Here is a 23,086-nt window from a genome sequence, read left to right as displayed (position 1 = left end):
GGTCTCGGGTTAGCACGCAGGTATGTTCTGCTAGGTCAGCACCTGCGGCCACTTCACTGCCCACACTTCCCGCGTTTCCTGCCAGCTCCACGAGGGGTATCAGTCAGAGAGCAGAGGCTGGGCTGTGAGCCGGTAAAGTCAGCGAGGGAGCAGACCCATGGTCATAGTCAAGGGCTCCAGGCAGGCAAGGTGCAGTGGGAGGGAACGGGAGCGGAGCAGAGAGGTCAGTCTGAATGGGAGGAGAAGGGAAATGAGCAACCGGCCTTCCCAGGGCGACACTGACTAGGCTGCCCTTCCCAACGCCCCCCCCAGGAGTGGGCGCTGTACTCAGAGGTGCCCCCTCTCAGGCTCTCCCCTTGGGGTGCTCTTCCCAGCTTCTCATGAGTGTCATCCCTACCCACCAGCCTTGCAGAGGGCCGCAACCCCTCCACCCCACCCCCACCCCACTGGAGGGCTGGCGTATCCCAGGGGGCACGTTGGCTGTCTTTTCACTTCACTGATGTGCCACCTGCCTCTACCAGCACCATAGACCAGAACTCCTCAAACCAAGGGGTGTGAAGGCCCTCAGGGGTGCAGAAATTTCAGAGTGCCACATCCGTTCTGTAAGAGCACCTCTTCCTTAAGAGGAAATCATTGTGAGGAGACAATGAATAGTAGCCACATGGGTATTTCTATTGAAGAAAGATGAATTATGCCATCACCCCTTTTGGCACAAAAATAACTTTCAGTAAAAGGTTAAAACCATCATGTTGTATCAATGAGAGCTAGTCCATTATTCCAAGAATGATTGATCGGAAAGTACTTTACTTGCAGGAAAATCAGTGATACAATACACTTCCACTTTTAAAGCACTTTCCATTAAAAGAAATTATACCTGTGTATAAAAATAGTTATACTGAGATGTGAATCAACAGCAGAGTAATTTATTGGCTCTTGGAAGCCCTGTGGTATAAACAGATTCAACACAATGAGAATATCAAGTAACTCTGGCTGTGGTCACCTAACTTTCATTTTCACTGACAAAAAGTCACATGTAGTTCAGAGAGGGTCATCTGGCCACCTTGGAAAACAAGGGAAGAACACAATGGAACTAGGACTGATAGGTCAGACCAACTCACAGCACTGAGTGACACAGTGGGAGAGACAGAGGGACAGAGATGTGGTCTCTGCCCTCCAAGAATTTTCAGTGTCCTCAGCTGTATGGAGGCCTGTACACAAAATAGTACAATGTCCTAAGTGTCCTAAGAGAAGTGCAAAGAAATATGAGATATTAGAAGGGAGAGAGATTCTTCTTGGCTTGATGTCCTTCCTCTCTCTCCCTGCCCGCCTGCCGTGTGGACCGTGCGGTGAACCGTGAACAGAGCGTGGCCTCCGCCGGGTCTGGATGCAGACTGCAGCTCTGCTGCTGACTCACTGTGTAACCCTGGGCAAGTGACTTGATATCTCTAAGAATCAGTTTCCTCAAGTTTCACAGAGGGTCATTATAAAGGTGAAATGAGGCCAGTGTTGTGTGTGCATAAACGTACCCAGCTTTGCCACCTGCTGATGCGTTAAAGGTCTCTCCTGTCCTTACCCTTCTGTGAAGGGTCCATAGTACTTTTCCGCCCCTCTCATGATTAACTTTCAAAGAGCTTCCCCATTGTGGGAGGTAATGTGACTTTTAAGTCACTGGTCTTCATGCCTTTGGGCTGATGACCCATCAGCCAGGACCCCCCCCCCCCCACTTCTTTATGGTTTTGGACTCGGGACTGACTGCTGCCCTCTTTGTGAACAGACTGTGGAACAACTGCCCCCAGCCCACCCTCTCACTTCTGTGAAAGTGAGAAGGTGGAGACTTGGGCAACTGAGAGCTGGTCCATCGGCAGCCATTAATTAAGCATATGCTTCTTTTCAGGATTGTATAACTAGGGTGTCATCAGGAAATGAACTACACAAGTTTTCTGGCCTCTCATAAGAGTTTTGTTTGTTTGTTTGTTTGTTTGTTTTTATGGATAGGAAGGATATTTTTTTCTCTAATAAAGAGTTTCATGCCCTGGCTGGTTGGCTCAGTGGTAGAGCGTTGGCCTGGCGTGCAGGAGTCCCAGGTTTGATTCCCGACCAGGGCACACAGGAGAGGCGCCCATCTGCTTCTCCACCCCTCCCCCTCTCCTTCCTCTCTGTCTCTCTCTTCCCCTCCCGCAGCGAGGTTCCACTGGAGCAAAGATGGCCCGGGCACTGGGGATGGCTCTGTGGCCTCTGCCTCAGGCGCTAGAATGGCTCTTGACACAACAGAGCGACGCCCCAGAGGGGCAGAGCATCGCCCCCTGGTGGGCATGCCGGGTGGATCCTGGTCGGGCGCATGCGGGAGTCTGTCTGACTGCCTCCCCGTTTCCAGCTTTGGAAAAATGAAGAAAAAAAAAAAAAAAAAAAAGAGTTTCACACGTAGAGTTGTCTCAATCAAGGTTCTTGGTTGAAGACAAAAGCGACCAGTTGTGTTAATGGCATAGAGCACTGGGTGCCTTCACAGCGACACTGCCACTGATATCCCAGACCTCTGTTTTTCTGCAGTCACTGTCACAGTCAGAAAAGTCTTGCTCCCAGTCTCCTTGACTTTCGAGTGGGTGCCACTGCCTAGTTTCTGACTGCAAAGGAAATTGCCTCAATGATATGGCAGTTCAGCTCACTCCAACTCATAGATGCCACTTAATAAAGAAAAGAAGGAAAATCATCCAGACGCTGAAACTGGCCAATCTGAAAATTCATAAAGTGACTGATGTTGATTTTTAAAACTTCTTTAGTAAAATGTATTTTATGAAAAACTTCTTTTAATAAAATTTTTTAAGGCAGAGAGACAGACTCCCGCATGCGCCCTGAACAGGATCCATCCAGCAAGCCCCCTACAGGATGATGCTCTACTCATCTGGGGCCACTAGTCCCGTTGCTTGACAACCAAGCTATTTCAGTGCCTGAGGCAAGGCCACGGAGCCATCCTCAGCCCCCAGGACCAGATTGCTTGAACCATTCGAGCCATGGCTGTGGGAGGGAAGGAGAGAGAGAGAGAGAAGGAGAGAGAGAGAGAGGTGAGGGGAAAGGGTGGAGAAGCAGATGGTCACTTCTCCTGTGTGCCTTGACCAGGAATCGAACCCAGGACTTCCATACACTGGGCTGATGTTCTACCACTGAGCCAACTAGCCAGGGCTGAAGTTTTTAATGTAAAAATTACAGGAAAGTTGCAATACTCCGATATATTCTTCACAGTTTCACCAGCTATTAGCATTTTGCTACATTTAATTGCTGTTTCTCAAAATACATAAATATACTTTTTAATGATGAACCATATGAGAGTAAGTTGCAGACATCATAACTCTGTGTCTCTTATTACCTTAGGATATATCTCCTGAGAAAAAGGACATAACAAAAATACAATAAAATTATTAAATTCAAGAAACTTGACACTGAAATAATCTTATATGCACAGCTCAATAATGTTCTTTACATATTTTTTTGGTCCAGGAGCCAGCCCAAGATGATGTATTGCATTTTATTCTTGTTGCTTTAGTCTCCTTTAATATGAAACAGGTCCTCAAACTGTTTGTCTTTCTTGATTGATATTGATATTTTTTGAAAAGCACAAACTCATTCATTGTTTTATAGAATTTTTCTCAATTTAAGCTTGTTTGGTGCTTTCTTATGACCCAAACAAGGTTATACATAATTGGCAGGAATACCACACAAGTAACCTATGTCCTTGTCAAGGCCCTGAGTAGGTGGTATCAGTGCCTCCCACTACTGATATGTTGATCACTTGGTCAAGGTCATGTCCACCAGGTTTCTCCATTGGACAGTTACTCTTCTTCACTTTGTAATTAATAGGTAACCTATGGGGTACTTTGTAAGTTGTAAATATTCCACCTTCACACCTTTATCCAACAGTTTTAATGCATCCATTGGTGATTCTTGCCAGAATTTGTTATTACTATGATAGTTGCAAAGTGGTAGTTTTCAAACTTCTATATTTACTTGATGACATTCTACTTTAAGGATGAGTTTTTCCCTTCTCCATTTTATTTTTCACTGACTTACTTAATATCAGTATAGACTCATGGATTCTTAATAAATTGTAATAGTACCCTTAACAACTTATCTATTTTTAGATTCCATCCCTTAGGTAAATTTTTTTTGTTTTGTGGATGGGTCAACCTAATTGCAAGCAGATCGCCTTCATGATGTGGACTTAACATTTAATCTATATACCACTATCTACAATGGCAAGCAGAAAATAGAAAGCATCTCTTTTATGGGTACTGTTAGGGTGAGCACATAAGTGACTGAAGTGCTTTGAGTAGGTGTAGCAACATGGGGAACTCTAGGAAGACAGAAAGGGATGGGGCCCTTTTAAAGAAAGGAAGGAAAGAGGTTTTGCAGACAAGTGAGATGGTTAAGAAGACTGGCGCAGCCTGATCAGGCAGTGGCACAATGGATAGAGCATCAGACTGGGATATGGAGGACCCAGGTTCGAGACCCCAAGGTCGCCAGCTTGAGCGCAGGCTCATCTGGTTTGAGCAAAGCTCACCAGCTTGGACCCAAGGTCGCTGGCTCAAGCAAGGGGTTACTCGGTCTGCTGAAGGCCTGTGGTCAAGGCACATATGAGAAAACAATCAATGAACAACTAAAGTGTCGCAATAAAAAACTAATGATTGATGCTTCTCATCTCTCTGTTCCTGTCTGTCTGTCCCTATCTATCCCTCTCTCTGACTCTGTCTCTGTAAAAAAAAAAAAAAAAGACTGGCACAATCAATGGCTTTCAGGCTACACACAAAACAAGGGGGACCTGCAGACAGAGGTGGATTAAGGTCAGTTGAGGCCCTAGGCACAGAAGAAAATATTGGGCCCCTTACATTAGAAAAAAGTGTAAAGTTGGGGTTTCGTGGGACCCTTCAGAAGTCGAGGCCTAGGGCATGCGCTGTTAAATCCGCCTCTGCCTGCAGAACAGGGTGGGGTGGGGAAGGGCAAGGAGAGAACCGGTGGTGGAATGAACATGCCCAGTCTGTAGGGAGGGTGTGCAGAAAGGCAAGGGAGGCCACGGCAGTAGGGTGGAAAGGTAAGTGCAGTAGCAACATGTACTAATAGTTCTGTGAACTGATTTGGGGTGGGAATACTGAGGAGCAAAGAATGATTTACAAAATCCCTATGAGGGAGATGTTAATAGTTTCATTTTATTTATAAGAAAGCTAAGTCACAAAGAGTTTACATCAATTTCTCCCAACATCTCAAAGCTACGAAGTGGCAAAGCCAAGATTTAAATACAAATCTGACTTCAAAGCCCACATTGCCACAAGAAAGAGAAACATATACTTGTACAAGAAAGGTAGAATTAGGGTTCTCAATATAAGGACAAGTAGGTTCCAATTTGCCAATCACAACACTTAAATAAGCCTAGCCCTCAGTAAGCCTCAATTATTATTAGACATATACTTACAGGGAAATCAGGAGTAAGCCCAGGACACTTAAAAACTGCTACCAAGAGCCTGACCTGTGGTGGCGCAGTGGACAGAGTGTCAACCTGGAATGCTGAGGTCACCAGTTTAAAACTCTCTGGGCTTGCCTGGTCAAGGTATATACAACAAGCAATCAGCAAACAACTAAAGTGAAGCAACTATGAGTTGATACTTCTCAATCCTACCCCCTCCTCTCTCTGTAAAATCAATAAATAAAATCTTTTTAAAAAATTAAAATATGGCCCTGGCTGGTTGGCTGAGTAGATAGAATGTCAGCCTGGCATTCAGCCTGGCATATGGATATCCCAGGTTCAATTCCCAGTCAGGGCACACACAAAAAGTCACCATCTGCTTCCCCCCTCTCTTCACTCCCTCTTCTCCTCCTGCAGCCCCAGCGCTGAGGATAGCTCCGTTGTTCCAAGTGCATCAGCCTCAGATGCTAAAAATAGCTCAGTTAGTTTGAGCATCAGCCCCAGATGAGGGCTGTTGGGTAGATCCTGGTTGGGACACATGCAGGAGTCTATCTCACTATCTCCCCTCCTCTCACTTAAAAAAAATAAAATAGTTAAAAAATTAAAATGTTTTTTTTTCATTATGGCATTTGGGTTTACTGACATGCTTGTGGTTTCCTTGCTTGGGATTGATTATACACATATTCATCTAAATTTTCATATTATGTTACTGTTATATTTCTTACACTCAGGCCTGGAATTTAATTTTGTATATAATGTGAGGAATTAAAACATGGAATCTTAAAGAGTTTGCCATAACTTTTCATATCTGGTGGCATTTTTCATGGTTCATAACACTTTCCACCCAGCTCACGATTCCTCCGGCTGGACTGTTCTGTTGTCGCATTGCTATGCTGTAAACTGAGGGAAGACAGGAGCCGCTTGTGACTCCTCCTCTGCTGTTTCCTGCAGGAGAGACTCAAGGATGACAGGGCACCCAGCACAGTGCCCGACATGTTTGAGGCACTCAGGAAACATTAATGGAAGGAAGGAGAGCATTGACTCCATGCCTGCATTACTATTACTGCTTGGCAAATTTAATATTGATTGCTTTATCTCTGTCAACAAGGGGAAATGTCGTCCTTAAAGCCATTCCCTGTCTCATGAGCTCCTCTGTTCCTTCCTCCTCCGGGGTCTTTGTTCTTGGAGCCTTTCCTCCTCTCTATAAATCTATCTCATTCCATAAGGACTCCCTTCTTTAGGGAGGCTTTCTTCAAACCCTTTCTTAAAATCCAAACTCTGACACACTATTTAGTATTTAATCCACAGTGGGTTTTACTCCTTTCCTGTGCCGGGCACATAGCTCATTAAAGAAGTCAGCTGTAACTGAAACAGTCTTGCATGCCATGGCCTTTAATAAGGCTGAAATAGAGTTTCAAGATTTGTTATGAAAGCTTTTGCATCCAAAAAAAGTCAGCAAACTGGGAAAAACTGGAGAATGACCTTGAATGTTGTTGAATACTAGAATGATTTTTCAAATAAAATTGATTAATCACATTTATTTAAAATGCATTTGTTGCCTGGCCAGTGGTAGTGCAGTGGATACAGCGTCAACCTGGCACACTGAGGACTCAGGTTCGAAACCCCAAGGTCACCAGCTTAAGAATGGGCTCATCCAGCTTGAGCGCAGGCTCATCCTCTTGAGCAGGGGTCCCCAAACTTTTTACACAGGGGGCCAGTTCACTGTCCCTCAGACCGTTGGAGTGCCGGACTATAAAAAAAAACTATGAACGAATCCCTACGTACACTGCACATATCTTATTTTAAAGTAAAAAAACAAAACGGGAACAAATACAATATGTAAAATAAAGAACAAGTAAATTTAAATCAACAAACTGACCAGTATTTCAATGGGAACTATGCTCCTCTCACTGACCACCAATGAAAGAGGTGCCCCTTCCAGAAGTGCGGCGGGGGCCGGATAAATGGCCTCGGGGAGCCACATGTGGCCCGCGGGCCGTAGTTTGGGGACCCCTGCTCTTGAGCGTAGGATCGACATGATCCTACAGTTGCTGACTTGAGCCCAAAGGTCACTGGCATGAAGCCCAAGGTCGCTGGCTTGAGCAAGGGGTCACTGGCTCAGCTGAAGTCCCCCATGCCCCCCCAACAAGGAACATATGAAAAGCAATCAATGAACAACTAAAGTGCCGTAACTACAAGTTGAGGCTTCTCATCTCTCTCCCTTCCTGTCTGTCTGCCTCTCTCACTCTCTCTTTCACTAAAAAAATAAAATAAGATGCATTTGTTAGATGAACAGATAACTAGGTATTACCCTGCCTGAATGCAGAAGTCAACAGACTTTTCTATTTCTAAAGGTCCCTATGTCGTCTTCACCAACTCGGACCTTTGGAGCTTTAAGGAAAATGGAAAGAAATCTTTTATTACCCTATATATAGTTTGAAAATAACATTTGAATGGCTCTCACCACTTCCTGCATGAATTTTTCATAGAAAAATGGCTAATTCTAGGGCTAACACAGAGAATATACAAGATGAGCCTGAAGTATCTTATGTCAAAAAGTAACAGCCTGACCAGGTGGTGGCACAATGGATAGAGCATCAGACTGGGATGCGAAGGACCCAGGTTCAAGACCCTGAGGTCGTCAGCTTGAGCACAGGCTCATCTGGTTTGAGCAAAGCTCACCAGCTTGGACCCAACGTCGCTGGCTTGAGCAAGGGGTTACTTGGTATGCTGTAGCCCCACGGTCAAGGCACATAGGAGAAAGCAATCAATGAACAACTAAGGTGTCGCAAACTAAAACTGATGATTGATGCTTCTCATCTCTCTCCATTCCTGTCTGTCTGTCCCTATCTATCCCTCTCTCTGAGTCTCTCTCTGTCAATGTAAAAAAATAAAATAAAAAATAACAAAGCACTCAAAAAACCAGAATAATGGGGGTATGTCCAAGGAACACAGAGCTAACTGAAAGAACTCCCAATGGCCAAAGCTGAAACAATTTGAGCAACAAAATAAATGGTGTAATACTGGATTATAGCCCAAAGAATAAATATCCATGAGTTCATACTGATATAAATAAGTGGTTGAATAAATAAATGAGGAAGAAGAGACAAATCTCCCATAGAAAATTCCAAATAATTTATGGAGATACTCCACCCTTAGGAAGGTAGAGCATAACTCCGTACCCCTTAGGTGTGGACCACACCTAGTGACTTGCCTCCAAAGAGTACAGTATGAAAAGAGGGATGAAAATATCTTACAATTGAAAAGCCTGGCAAAGACCTCCTCAGCCAAGTGATCAAGAATAACATCATCAGTGATAAATCATGTTAATAGTACGTACCCTAAATATGATGTGATGAGAATGATATTTCATGTCTGTGCTCTTCCTTCCAAAAACCATAACCACAGAGCACCATGAGAAAAACAAATCCCAGTTGAGGTACATTCTACCAAATACCCCAATTTTCAAAATTTTCAAGGTCATCAAAAACAAGGATTGTGTAAGAAACTGTCACAGCCTAAAGGAGTCGAAGGAGATGTGACTCTAAGTGTAATATGATATCCTGGATGAGATCTTAGAACAGAAAAAAGAACATTATGCAAAATTAGTGAAATCCAAACAAAGTATGGATTTCAGTTAATAATATATCACTATTATTTCATTAGTTGTGACACATGCACCACAGTAATATGTTTGCAGAACTGGGTGTGGGGTATATGGAAACTCTCTTGTCATATCCATGTAACTTTTCTGTAAATCTAAAACTATTCTAAAATATACTTAAACATCTTAAAAATACAAGTTTGGGGGAAAAATGACTACATTCTTATCTCCACAACTGTGCTTTTAATTACAGGGTGCTGGTGACAGTTTTGTGGGAGCTCTGGCCTTCTACCTGGCTTACTACCCAAATCTGTCCTTGGAAGAAATGCTCAAGAGATCCAATTTCATCGCAGCAGTCAGCGTCCAGGCTGCGGGAACACAGTCGTCTTATCCGTACAAAAAAGACCTGCCACTTGATTTCTTTTGATTGCTATTAACTCCAAAACAAATATCCCTGGTAATAAAATGTACTTGGGAGTCACCACTTTTAAGTAGCAGTTTACTATGAAATGTCTTCTCCTTTCTTTGCAAATGTATGTTCCTTTACTAAGTCATCCTCAAGGTTTCATTTATTTCTTTACAATGATTAATTTCTTTGCTTTTCATGCAAAAGCTAAACAGAAGTAAGGATTCCATGACGAGGATCTATACAAACATTACCACTACTCAAGAACCGGAAATTCTGTTGCGAACAGATCATGAATAACAACACGTACACCTTACAGCAGAGGGTGCAGGCAAGTGTCCAGAGACAGCAGAGAACATTAAACAAGGGAATGGAGGCATATGAAATGGGGCAGCTGATACGCGGCTTTGGCTTTAGTGTTGTCAAAGTTTCTCTTTTGCAGAGAAGCCAGAAGTTTTGGATGTTTATTGAAATCTTTCAGTGCTCAAGTGTCAGTGTCACCAACTCATTTTTTATTTTATTTTTTTACAAGCAAAAGTTTATTTAGAAAGTCACAGGAGTGGAAGTGAGCTGTGCAAGAAGTGAGCCAGCTGGGCTGTGTGGGCTCAGGAAATACATTAGAGGCAAACGCAGGGAGGGCCCTTGGAGCCTAGGACAGAGAAAGCAAAGGAAAGGTACGGCCCCTGAGGAAAGAAGAGCAAGGCGGGCTGCTCTGTAAAGAGCGCTAGCAAAATCTGTGACCACCACCTATGGGCCATGTTCAGCCCATGGGATGAATGGACAGGTCACTGGTCAAGCCAGATTTTAAGGTTTTGGTTTTTGGGGGTTTTTTGGTATTTTTCTGAAGCTGGAAACGGGGAGAGACAGTCAGACTCCCGCATGCGCCCGACAGGGATCCACCTGGCACGCCCACCAGGGGCGAAGCTCTGCCCACCAGGGGGCGATGCTCTGCCCCTCCGGGGCGTCGCTCTGTTGCGACCAGAGCCACTCTAGCGCCTGGGGCAGAGGCCAAGGAGCCATCCCCAGCGCCTGGGCCATCTTTGCTCCAATGGAGCCCCGCTGCGGGAGGGGAAGAGAGAGACAGAGAGGAAGGAGAGGGGGAGGGGTGGAGAAGCAGATGGCGCTCCTCCTGTGTGCCCTGGCCGGGAATCGAACCCGGGACTTCTGCACACCAGGCTGACACTCTACCACTGAGCCAACCGGCCAGGGCCAAGGTTGTTTTTTTAAAAGGCAATTCATGTGTGTCACAGACCCTTTACATTGGGCTTAGGGAGTAGAATCAGGTGAAAGATTTTCTTGTAACCCAACACCATTATGTATAGTTTCAATCTAAAAATAGCCAAAGCTTTGGCCAGGTGCTCAGTGGGTAAAGCATCTACCTGTGCACCAGAGGTGTAGAAGCAATCAATGAGTGAGCAACTAAATGGAACCACTAAGGTAAACAAGTTCATCAAGTTCATGCTTCTCTCCCTTCCTCTCTCTCTCTCAAGTCAATGGAAAAGTTTTTAAAAAGAGCCAAGACCCCACCTATTATTGCTTTGAACCAGAGCTTTAACAAGAGATCCCATAAAATAGCTGACTATCATACCACAAGCCTCTAAGACTTAACAACTGTTTACATCTAATTCCATTTCCAGAGGAATTTCCAAGCTGGTTAGCTGTGTGGTAACAGCATGCCCCAGAGCCTTCACCATAGCTTTATGGAAATAGCATTGTAGTGCCTCTTATTTAAAAAAAAAAAAAAAAAAAGGAGATAAAGGAGTCCAAAGCTATCCTAGAAAATCCTAAATACTATTTTTGTGACCCAAGTTTAGGAATATGGACCAATGTCATTTTCTTTAATTATTTTTTAAAGATTTTATTTATTCATTATAGAGAGGGGAGAGAGAGAGAGAGAGAAGGGGGGAGGAGCAGAAAGCATCAACTCCCATATGTGCCTTGACCAGGCAAGCCCAGGGTTTGGAACTGGCAATCTCAGTGTTTCCAGGTTGACACTTTATCCACTGTGCCACCACAGGTCCATTTTCTTTAATTGTATAGCTAGTGCTCGACTTACAACCACGATTGGTTCTGACAGATTGGTCATAACATGATTTGGCCATAAGTTGAGAAGGCTATATGTAGAGTACTGTGAAATGATGTTATAAAAATCTTTAAGTCATTTTATCATAATTTTCTTTCATTATTGTTATATATCATAATTTTCTTTGTTCATTTTATGCCATTTGTATCATCTCTACACCATTTTGTTTCTTATTTTTACATTCGTCAGGTTTAAGTAAAACACTGCATTACCAGTACAACTGGTTTAATATTTGCGAAGACAATTTCCTCTTGGTAGACATCTTGGGAGGGGTTTGATGAAAAATATCCAAGACACAAAACACAAATTGCTGTACTGAGTCTAGGATAACAGTTGAAATGGTGCACGCGGAGATGGTAGTGCTGCCGAAAGATAGTCTGCACTGTTGTACGCCCAGCTGGGCAACGCTTGCGCAGCCAGATGCAGAGCAGTTATGGCTAGCAATTGTGGTCGTAAAGTCGAGTGGTCGTAAGTTGCATAGGTCGTAAGTCGATCAATATTTGTATAAGCACAAATCAAAAATAGAAGTTCTCCTGGTTTCTTTTGTGTTAGAAGGCTGAGCGTGGCTCCCTTCCTACCATTCCTGCTCACCTTTGCCATCTCTATTATTACATGGCAGTTTTTCCAAGATCGCTCTGGAGTATGACTGCCTTTTCTATGATGTTCAAGAAGGAACAGCCTGGAAACTCTTGCACAAGTCTCATTGTGGAAAATTTCTCTCATTACATGAAACAATGGTTATTTTTTAGTAATGTAGTTATGTTTTCAATTTCAAACAGTGGGGAAAAACATCACTAAGAGACAATAGCACAGGCTATTTTAATATTTTTTTATTAAGGGCTATAAAAATATCCAGAAAGATAAATAAATGTGATGCAATGATATATGTTCTAACATGAAGAACTTTCTTTCACTCATTGTTTTCCTTCACAATGGCCTTCAAATCACAGGAGGCAGTGATTCGTGTCATTTCCTCTTCTTTTATTACATGCTGCAGAATTTCTGAATCAGTATCCCGCCCTCAGTCTTCTCATTTATAAATCAAATTCATTTCCAATCCATTGTTTAGAGGGAGCGTATTTTTTTCTGTTCCACAAAGAGGACTCTTGCTTTCACTATAGGAAAAGAAAGGATTATGGCAGAAAACTAAGTTGAATCATCACCATTTTCTAATATAAATACGTATCAGACCATGAGCCCTCGCCTTTCTCTTATTTTACTTTCCTCTGACACGAGAATGGAGTTGACTTGCAAACTCAGTTCTTCAATCCCAGAGGCCAGAGAAGACTAGAGAAAATGGTAAGGAAAAAAGGAAAGATCCAACCAACCAGTGACATCCTCGGTATCCCACAAGGTCACATTTCACCAATGTGAAATATTCAAATTTTTAAAAATCACAGGTAAAAGATGGAAAATACTCAAGGCCTTTACCCAGTTACCATCCACTCTCCTAAGAGGTAAGCAAGGCCAGACGAGCTGCACTCCACACAAAGGGCAGGAAGAGCTGCGCACTTGCGGAAGAGAAGGCAGCCTGTCCGCAAGAGGTGGTTTCATACACCCAACTACGGACTTTCCAGTTCGGTGACAGAATTAATATTATAACCACAACCTCATTCTCATAAATGTAAGAGTTCAGATCTCTGAAACAAAACCAAAAGTGCTAAATGCCCAGCTGGAAGACTGAGACTAGATCCTGAGCAGTAAGGTTTTCATAGTTCTACAATACCCCGCAGGGCTCCATTAACTTCATTTCCGTCCCTCCCTCTCCCCACCTCCCACCTCTTTCCCTCCCCCACCCCCACCCCACACACATGCGCGCGCACACGCACACACCACCTTATCCTTTGCCAAAAAAAAAAAAAAAATTCCAGGAAGATCCAGGAAATCAAACAACTACGACATAACAACTCACTTGTCCCTACCATACAAAGAGATTTTAGCTTTGTTTTTTTTATTCTTCTATAATCAACATGGACTCTGTACAGGAGATTCCCAAACTGTTTATGATTAAGAATTAACTAGGGAGCTTACTGAAATAAATTACTGCTTCTTACCTCTACCCCACCCTAATTCTGGTTCAGTAGATCTAGAGTGGGACTGGAGTCTACATTTTTTAAACCCTGGAGAATCTAACAGGCAGATGGATTTAAGAAACATTAACCAGTCACCTGACCAGGCGGTGGTGCAGTGTATAGAGGTTGGACTGGGATGCGGAGGACCCAGGCTCAAGACCCCAAGGTTGCCAGCTTGAGCGCGGGCTCATCTGGTTTGAGCAAAGTTCACGAGCTTGAGCCCAATGTCGCTGGCTCAAACAAGGGGTTACTCGGTCTGCTGACGGCTCACGGTCTAGACACATATGAGAAAGCAATCAATGAACAACTAAGGTGTCACAACAAAAAACTAATGATTGATGCTTCTCATCTCTCTCCATTCCTGTCTGTCTGTCCCTATCTATCCCTCTCTCTGACTCTCTCTCTCAGTCTCTGTAAAAAAAAGGAAAGAACCATTAACTAGTCAACAGAATTTTAACTATAGATTAATAAAAATAAAAAACACATTTAAAATCATCTAATGTTAAATATAAGAGGGCTGATGCGCCTTAAAAGTTCAAGGAGTACTACAAAGGATTATAAAATGGCAGTAAAAACCAAAACAGTTTCCTATCAGACAATATTATTCACTGCAAGAAATACTTTCCCATGTTCTTCTACATAAAGACAAAAAGACAGATAAAAGAAGAAACCTGTCTTACTGGTAACCAGTCAGATTATGTACATGACTATGAACAGAAGTAACTGGTGAAGATTAATAAAGCAAAGTTTTTGATTCATTCACTGCATTCATTCCCTTACTTCAGAGAATAGATACATAAGTCCAGAGAACTGTGTTGGCAATGTGGAGTTTACAAAGTGTAAGAGGAGTCCCTGGGCTTCTGGCTGGCGGAATGGCAGTAAGAGGTAGGAAAGACTGAGGGCTTCATGGCCTTAAATGCTAGGCTGCACAGAAGAAGGTTCTCATTAAGATAAAGGAAAAATTAGTTAGATTAATTTGTCTCCATGTAATAGAAACAACAGGAGGCTTAGAGTCAGGAAGGCTGGGTTCAAACCTCGGCTCCACCATTTCTCTGCTTGAGTTCCTGGGCAAATTTCTCAAATACTCTACCTTCAGTTCCTTTCCCTATGACAAGGATAACCCCACCTCCCTCCCAGGGTTGCTGCCAAATATACACGAACACGTAATACGTGCTAGCTGAGCTGAAATGACACACTGTTATCCACAATCATAAACATAAATTAATTTTGTCAAAATATTTACTGCTTAATACTTAGAAAAAGAATCTGTCAAGTTCTTTCCCCATATCTAACCTAAATCTATTCTGCTTCAATTAAAATCTGTATTGTCTTATTTAGTCATCCAAGGAATTAAAACTGACAAGTTTTCATTTTCTTTATGATAAACCTTTATATATTTAACAAAGTTTAATAAGCTTATGCCTCAACCTTTAATCCTGCCTTCTCTCAGAAATGTGCATCTAGTTTTATATGAGGAAAAGGAATCCGGAAGGACAGAGGCTGGTACTAGCCAGAAAGTATACTATGAAATGCTTAAATAATTGAGAAATTTTCTGATTCCTTACCTGATTTCCTTTATAAAGCAGACTAACAAAACATTACCCTTAAACTAACCATTGGATTCACCACAGTAAAATATGCTGGGATAAGTGCCACGCTATTGGGTACCCTAAGCAATGGGCAGGCCCCAGGGCAAATCTCAGCACACAAGCCTCCAAGGCATTCAGTGAGGTAGGCAGAAACCAAGCAGCCTCTTGTCCCGGAACATTCTCTTCTTCAGAAAAACACAGTCATGCTGTCAAGGCTCAGACCACTCTTTATCAGAAAAGTTCTAATCATCTGTTTAAAATTTACACGTGAATCTTTTCTCTCACTTTCAACGTGTGGTCAGAACTGTTGACGGTTGTATCCTCCCCCAGTCTCAAAACTTAAAATTGCCTGCCCTGTGCTGGCCCAGTGGATAAAGCGTCGACCTGGAACACTGAGGTTGCTGGTTCGAACCCTGGGCTTGTCTGGTCAAGGCACATACGACAAGCAATCAACGAACAACTAAAGTGAAGCAACTATGAGTTGATACTTCTTGCTTTCCCCCCTCCTCTCTCTGTTAAATCAATAAATAAAGTTATTTTTAAAGGGTAAATTTTTTAAAAACACTTAAAATTGGTCCTAGTAAGTTTCTAATACAGAGTCCCCTCGATATCCATGGGGGTGGGGAGGTTAGTTCTAGAAATCCCCTACCACCACTGCCATGGATACCAAAACCCATGGTTGCATGAGTCCTGCGTATAAAATGGGGTAGTGCTTGCATTTGGCTACACACATCCTCCTGTATACTTTAAATCATCCCTAAATTAATTATAACACCTAACACAATGTAAATGCTATGCAAATAGTTGTTATACTGTATTGTTTAGGGACTAAGGAAAAAACATCTGTACATGTCCAGTACAGACATAACCATCAGAGGCCTAACTATATAGTATACATCAGGAAACACGTAACTTTTTTTTCCTGAATCTTTTCAATCTGTGGTTGAATACACAGATGCAGAACTCATAGATATGAAGAGCCAACTATACCTCCATACAGTTAGAAATGTTGTACAAGTTCCTAAAAAACTTTAAAGGAGATAAAATGCTAGAAAAACAATGGGCATACCTCTTTTTAATGCACTTCGCAGATAATTGTGTTTTTTACAAATTGAAGGTAAGAGTTTCCACCAGCAAAATGATTATAATTCGCTGAAAGTTCACATGATGGTTAGTATTTTTTAGCAATAAAGCATTTTAAATTAAGGTAGGTACATTTTTTTAAACATAATGCTATTGTATGCTTAACAGACTATGGTATAAACATGAGTCTTAGATGCACTGGGAAACCAAAAATTTCATGAGTCATTTTACTGTGACATTGAACTTAATGAATGTGGAAGATCTCCAAGGTATGCCATTACTTTATCATAAATTTCATCATTTTGAGTTTTTACCATCTGATACAAAGAAAGAAGAAGAAAAACACACCAATCCAAAATCATATTACTATCGTCTGAATATTTGTGTCCTAAACACCCTGAATTCACATGTTGAAATCCTAACCCTAAAATACAGTATGATGGTATTAGGAGGTGGGGCTTTCAGGAGGTGCTTTGGTCACGAGGGTGGAGCCACTATAAATGGGATTAAGGCTCTATTATAAAAGAAACCCCACTGAGCTTGCTCATCTTTCCACCATGTAAGGACACAGCAAGAAGGCACGGGCTATGAACCAAAAGGGCCCTCACTAGAAAGCAACCACACTGGCACCTTCATCTTGGACTTCCCAGGCCCCAGAACTCTGAGAAATAAATTTCGGTTGTTTTATAAGCCACCTAGTCTGAGGTACTTTGTTGTAGCAGCCCAAACAGACTAACACACACAGCTTATCTTTCCAGTAATTTTCCAGCATATAGGGTTGCATCCTGAAATTCAGACTTCTAATCCCCAGGTACAAACCTAGAATTCCTTTTTTATAGTAATAATGAATGACCAGAAATTTTACCACCATAAAAACAGCAGAGAACTTTCTGTTATATAATGGAGCTCACACAATTTTAAGCTGATAACTGCTTCTCAGGGCCTTTTTAAATGCCTCTTCACACTAATATAGCCCTTTTTTTTGAAGGAGTTTTATTTTTATTTTTCTTAGACATTGACAAATGCAGCACAATAAGCAGTTAAGACCTTAACAAACTCTGAAGGCAGCTATGAATGTAGCATTCACACTAATTGCCTGACCAGTGCTAAGTAAGTTTCAGCCTCCTGCAAAATCTCTTAATAACAGGTCCCTACAAAAGTGGTTCAGGGTCCAGCCTGAGTTCAGATCTTTGTTTTGTCACATGTTTTCGCTGTGTTTCCTTGATCAACATCCTTGGCCTCAGATTCTTCATCTACACAGTGGGATTCAGACTGCCCGCAAAGTACAGGTGCCTGTCATAATGGACTCACAGCATCTACTGGCAGGAAGGCTTGGGTAGGTAAGCAAATACAGAACCTTCCACTTCGGGTACTCATGAATACTACTTTGTTTCCTTTCTCTCAGAGGTCACTGTCTTGTATTGCCTATATTGTCCTTTTTCAGTTGTCGTTTCAGATGAGAAGGTAAATTTGTTCCCTGTAACTCCATCTTGACCAGAAGCAAGAGTCTGAGTTCTTGTTCCCAATGAAAAAGATGATTATGAGATTAAGTGCCTGTCTTTCGTTACATAATGGATTAATTTTGAGAAACAGGATTCTGGGACCAATTCCAATTCTGATCACCAACTGATGTCAATTCTGACCCTAGCTCCCTGGAGATAGTAACTCAGGGACAGCGAGGTGGAAATGACACATAGGCGAGGAGGGGCTGGGGACGGGGAGCAGAGTTCCCACACCCCCGGAGGGGGCTCCTCTCCCGGATCTCCACATGTTCACCACTCAGAAGCTCCGTACAGCCCTTACGAAGCAATCATAAAGGGGCTATTTAAAAGCAAGAGAAAACAAATGAATGACCCCAAGTTTTCAAATAAGTAATTCGCTAGTTTATTTTGCATAAATCTGTTCATGAAATCCAAAAACGGGATTTCACCAACAGCAACCAGGTGCTGACGTTTGTTTGTGAGCAGGCAATCTGGTCTTGGGAGTATTTGTCCCTTTTAAACAAATATTTCTGTATACTGAGACCATTACTATTTTAGCAGACGGTATAAAATATACTGCTCACAAAAATTAGGGGATATTTCAAAATGAATATGAAGTAAAAAAAAGAAGCTTTGATTCTTTTTTATTAAACAAGAACATCAGAAAAGCAAACAAGTCAAAGAAAGTTGATCAATTATTCAAATGAGATGCAAAACCAACTTTATTTCATTGGTGAAAATGCACTGTACAAAAGGCTGAAAGTACTAGAGTATCTGCACATTCCCTGATCCCCTAATTTTTGTGAGCAGTTTAGAAAATGACATTTCCTACCCGCCTGCACTAATATATAAAAACCATACCTCTTGGACTCAGGTCTGGACCCTATTCACCAACAGACAGATGATCCCAGGAGACCATTCCCTCTCCTTCTCAAGACTCTCAACTCTTCCTGTTTCCAGAAAAATACCACCTATTCTCTTTGCATGGCTGGTGTCTCACCTCAGATCTCTGGTTAACTATTTCCTACAAGAGAGACTGTCCCTAATTTATTCTATTTAAAGATAAGACCCATAATCCCCCAACTCTATCCTACATCTCAGCATCCTGCTTTTTTCTCTCATAAGCACTTAGCATAATTTGCATCTTTTTCTCTCTCTTCCTTCCAAATGAGATTGTCACGAGTGCAGGGCCTGTGCCTGTCTCGAATCCTAGTATATCCCAGCACCTGGGAGAATGGCACCATAGTAAACATTCACTCCATAGTTGCTGAATAAATGCTAGTGTCAAAGGGCCAAAAAATTGCCAAATGTTCAGCATCAGTCTGGAAAGAGCAATAGGCCTTGGGAGTATTTGAATTTTGTGGAGTAAGTTTTCTGAATCTTACCAACTGGATCATAACGCAGTAGAGTCAGTTTCTCCCGTAGTCGGCTTCTCTTAGTGTTGAAAGAGTAACCTGTCCCAGCTTGGCTTACCATTTTCACCAGAATGGTCCTAAGATTCACAAATAAGCTGTTAGAAGCTGAAGAAGTAGACTAAAGTCTGTCATGAGGGGATGGCACATTTTGAGAACCCATACAGTAGGATTAGTTGTGGGACATCACTTAGCCCAAAGAGGTGCAGTTCAAAAACAGATGACGTTTTCTGTAAGTCACAGTCTCAGTGGTTCTGATTCCCAAAGTCTGTTCAATTACAGAGTGCCTTGGTAATGACCTAATCAAAGCAACGAGAACAATCAAACCACATTGTAGGAACGGATTCAGATTCCCCGCCTCTCAGGAGGAAAAAAATACAAATGTATTGGTAACCCTAAGTAGTCAGTCAGAAAATCATAAAGACGGTTGTCTCAGATGAGCCCTCTCTACCAGGAATGAGCAAGAAGAGTAAAATTAGGAAGGGACAAAATTAAGGGATCAGAACTTTTAGATATATTGCTAACATGTAAACCCTTGTTCCTCATCATATATTTTGTTTACATTATAGTCATCCAACATATAAAGTTCATGTTTTGCCTCACTAGATGTTTTAATACTTTGTACTGTTTGTTACTTTTTCATGTGTCTTGTCTCCCTATGTAGACCATACTATTTTATTTCTCATCTAATTCCAAGGAAAAAAAATATATATGAAGCATCTAAGATACATTACATGTTTTTGAATCCCTTTCCATGTTAATTAAGCACAGTGCTTGGCCCTGGCCGGTTGGCTCAGTGGTAGAGCGTCGGCCTGGCGTGCAGGGGACCCGGGTTCGATTCCCGGCCAGGGCACATAGGAGAAGCGCCCATTTGCTTCTCCACTCACCCCTCCTTCCTGTCTGTCTCTCTCTTCCCCTCCCTGCAGCCAAGGCTCCATTGGAGCAAGGATGGCCCGGGCGCTGGGGATGGCTCCTTGGCCTCTGCCCCAGGTGCTAGAGTGGCTCTGGTCGCAACAGAGCGATGCCCCGGAGGGGCAGAGCATCGCCCCCTGGTGGGCAGAGCGTCGCCCCTGGTGGGCGTGCCGGGTGGATCCCGGTCGGGTGCATGCGGGAGTCTGTCTGACTGTCTCTCCCCGTTTCCAGCTTCAGAAAAAAAAAAAAAAGAAAAAGAAAAAAAAAGTAAGCACAGTGCCTCATATATAAGAGGCATACAGTATTTAATTAAAAGGGACAATAATTAGCCATTCATTCAAAAAAACTTAACAAAAATCTATTAAGTGCTTAATATGTGGAAAGCATTATGAAATGCAAAACTCCACAAAGGCTGCATCTGCACCTTTGAGAAACTAACAGTGTAGGAAGCAAGGTGAGTTGTATACAGAAGAGCTATAAGGCAAAACATATATGACAAATGTCACAAGAAGGATACAAAGAACAGGAGAGGCAGGGAGTAGCTCTGAAGAAACTGAAGGCATGAGAGATTCCTACAGAACCTGGAAGTGGGAAATTCTAACATAAATAACTGGATTATGGGAAAAGCTATATGAATCAATAACAGATATTGGGGGGACACCAATATACATGTTTTTCATTAACTTTAATTTAAAAAAAAACAACCTATGGGTTGCATTTTTCAGGGATTTGGCAGGGTGTTGATGCCAACTTGGACTTGGTGAACATGTTAAGGACACTACTCTTTTATGGATTCTTGCTGTATTGGCCAAGAGTTTGCTTAAAGGCTTTAACCACTGTAAAAAAAAAAAAATAGAGGACTGGATAAAGAAGATGTGGCACATATATACACCATAGTATACTATTCAGCCATAAGAAATGATGACATCGGATCACTTAAAACAAAATGGTGGGATCCTGATAACATTATACGGAGTGAAATAAGTAAATCAGAAAAAAACAAGAACTGCAGGATTCCATACATTGGTGGGACATAAAAACGAGACTAAGAGACATGGACAAGAGTGTGGTGGTTGGGGGGGGCGGGGGGAGGGAAGGAGGGAGAGGGGGAGGGGGAAGAGGAGGGGCACAACATTTTTGTTATGTTTTCTTTGAATATATGTACCCTGATTTATTGATGTCACCCCATTAAAATAAAAATTTATTTATAAAAAAAACAAAAACCTAATCTTAAGATTTGTGATGTGTTTTGGGTTGCAAGCAAAGGCTGCTTTAGAATTTTCCTATTTTTACCACAAAAAAATTTTCAGTTAACTGTCTGTAAAATTTATTTTAAGATAACAGTTTGGTATTTATAGTCTCTCTGATGCATTATGAATTCTTTAATCTTTGCTATTTTTGAAACACTTATACAATGAATGCAAAGGATTACAAACTCATTAAAATAGGCTCTATGGTTTAATCAAATCGCAGCTTGTTCTGTGAGATTCCGTAGTGGGCTCCAGACAAACAGCCTTCGGTCCTCCATTTGAGGAGACAGAAACGTGACGGTAGTCCAAAGAGAGCATGGGCACTCCGACGGATTCTTCAGAAGCAACACGGCAAGAGCTCCTTTAAGTAAATTATTTGAATGCTCACTTAAGTCAGTCAGTTGGGCAGGGGGAAAATATTTTTTGAAAGAGTTCATAGGGCCAAAATAATTCATCCGAGTAATATTCCTCAAACCAACTTTTAGAAAATAGAGGCCAAATGCTTAGTTTCATATAAGGACATATTGGCAGCAGCTGGACTAAGGAATGTGACAGAAACAAGTTTAATAAAAAAAAAACTTTTACTTACTTTGACTTGCTCCTGGCAACTTTTTGTAGCAAGGAAAGGTTGAAAAGAGAAAAGAAAAAATATCAATTTATTATCTTGCTTATACAACGTTTATATATTGATAATGTCATTAATAATCACAAATATTTATGTCATAAAGTATGCCATGAGGTGTGTCACTCAACTACTGCCTAGCTGGTTAGGATATTACAGAAAGAAGATAAAAAGGTCCAATCAGACCAACACAATTCTGGATGTAATGCTTTGCACAATCTCTCTCAGTTGGGAGTACCTTTGAAATCTTTCTAAAGTAGTAGCTGCTCCATTTGCTCCCTTTCTAAGGTGCAAATATTTGCACTGGAACAAGTCTCTTGTTTGACAAGTTAACCAGGTGAAGGAGGGAAACTAAACCTAACCAATAAGTCAGCTGGTGCAGAAACAGGACTCTCTTGGGAGGCAGAGCACTTCTTTCACTGTCCACGTGTTAAAGTAAATCACCGCTCCCCTCGGTAGCGGTTTAGAGTTCGAAACGAGTGGACTAGAAGTTCTGAGGGTTTTCCCAGTCTAGATGTCCAGTAATGCTGCTTGACACATCCCTACCCAGGGCGGGGAAAGCGCCCCATTCCTGCAGCCCAGATTCCACTGTCCATGCGAACCATAACCGGGCTCCGAACCAGCCAGGCCGACCGCAAGGCACACTCGCAAAGCAGTGACGCGCGCCGCGGGGCATGCCGGGCGCTGTAGTCCCGAAGGCCTGGGAGGCCGCAGCAGCAGCTTCCCGGCCAGCGCGTACTCCGCCCCGCTTGTCCCGGGGCCTGCCTGTCACGGCCTCCCGCCCTCGCCGCAGGCCTTGCCGCCGCTGCACTCTCCAGCCCCACTTACAGGAGACAGCGGACAGCAACATGACGACACCCCCGAAGTCCCGCAACAAACAACTGCTTCCGGGGCACAGACCTGTACCGGAAGAGGTCTAGGAGTGGGCGTGGACTGCAGCCACGCCCCTCCAGTGTAAACCTCTGTCTGCCCTGCCTTTTACATGTGTTCTTGACTTGCCAGGTGTTTTGTTTTTGTGGTTAGGGACGATGGAGTCCCCTTCCTTTTGCGAAGAGACTCTGTTAACGCTCAAGGTTGGCACCCCAGGCCCTGGCTCCTACTTCTAGTCAGGGTTAGGAGCTTC

At 42.5% G+C, this 23,086-nt stretch overlaps 2 protein-coding genes across 3 annotated transcripts in view; one reads left to right on the top strand and one right to left on the bottom strand.

Annotated features, from left to right (window-relative positions):
• Window positions 1-9,537, top strand: part of RBKS (ribokinase) — a 105,921-nt gene extending 96,384 nt beyond the window's left edge. The window contains exon 8 of the mRNA XM_066266798.1: window positions 9,307-9,537. Coding sequence (XP_066122895.1) covers window positions 9,307-9,480 — 174 coding nt within the window. The 3' untranslated portion in view covers window positions 9,481-9,537. The remainder of the gene's footprint in view (window positions 1-9,306) is intronic.
• A 2,269-nt stretch (window positions 9,538-11,806) lies between these two features.
• On the bottom strand, window positions 11,807-22,860 carry MRPL33 (mitochondrial ribosomal protein L33). Of its 2 annotated transcripts, XM_066266799.1 has the most exons (5): window positions 22,792-22,860; window positions 21,931-21,949; window positions 19,153-19,259; window positions 13,711-13,888; window positions 11,807-12,657 (listed from the first exon to the last, which is right to left on the bottom strand). In XM_066266799.1, the coding sequence occupies exons 1-5, from the start codon at window positions 22,811-22,813 to the stop codon at window positions 12,573-12,575; spliced, it is 411 nt and encodes a 136-aa protein (XP_066122896.1). In that variant the 5' UTR covers window positions 22,814-22,860; the 3' UTR covers window positions 11,807-12,572. The 2 variants fall into 2 exon arrangements, with proteins under 2 accessions (XP_066122896.1, XP_066122898.1); XM_066266801.1 differs by lacking the exon at window positions 13,711-13,888 and having other exon boundaries at window positions 12,345-12,657.
• Window positions 22,861-23,086: the final 226 nt, after the last annotated feature.

The sequence above is a fragment of the Saccopteryx bilineata genome, chromosome 3, assembly GCF_036850765.1.
Source record: "Saccopteryx bilineata isolate mSacBil1 chromosome 3, mSacBil1_pri_phased_curated, whole genome shotgun sequence".
Classification (NCBI taxonomy): Eukaryota; Metazoa; Chordata; class Mammalia; order Chiroptera; family Emballonuridae; genus Saccopteryx; species Saccopteryx bilineata.
This window is presented reverse-complemented; position numbering and strand designations above follow the sequence as displayed.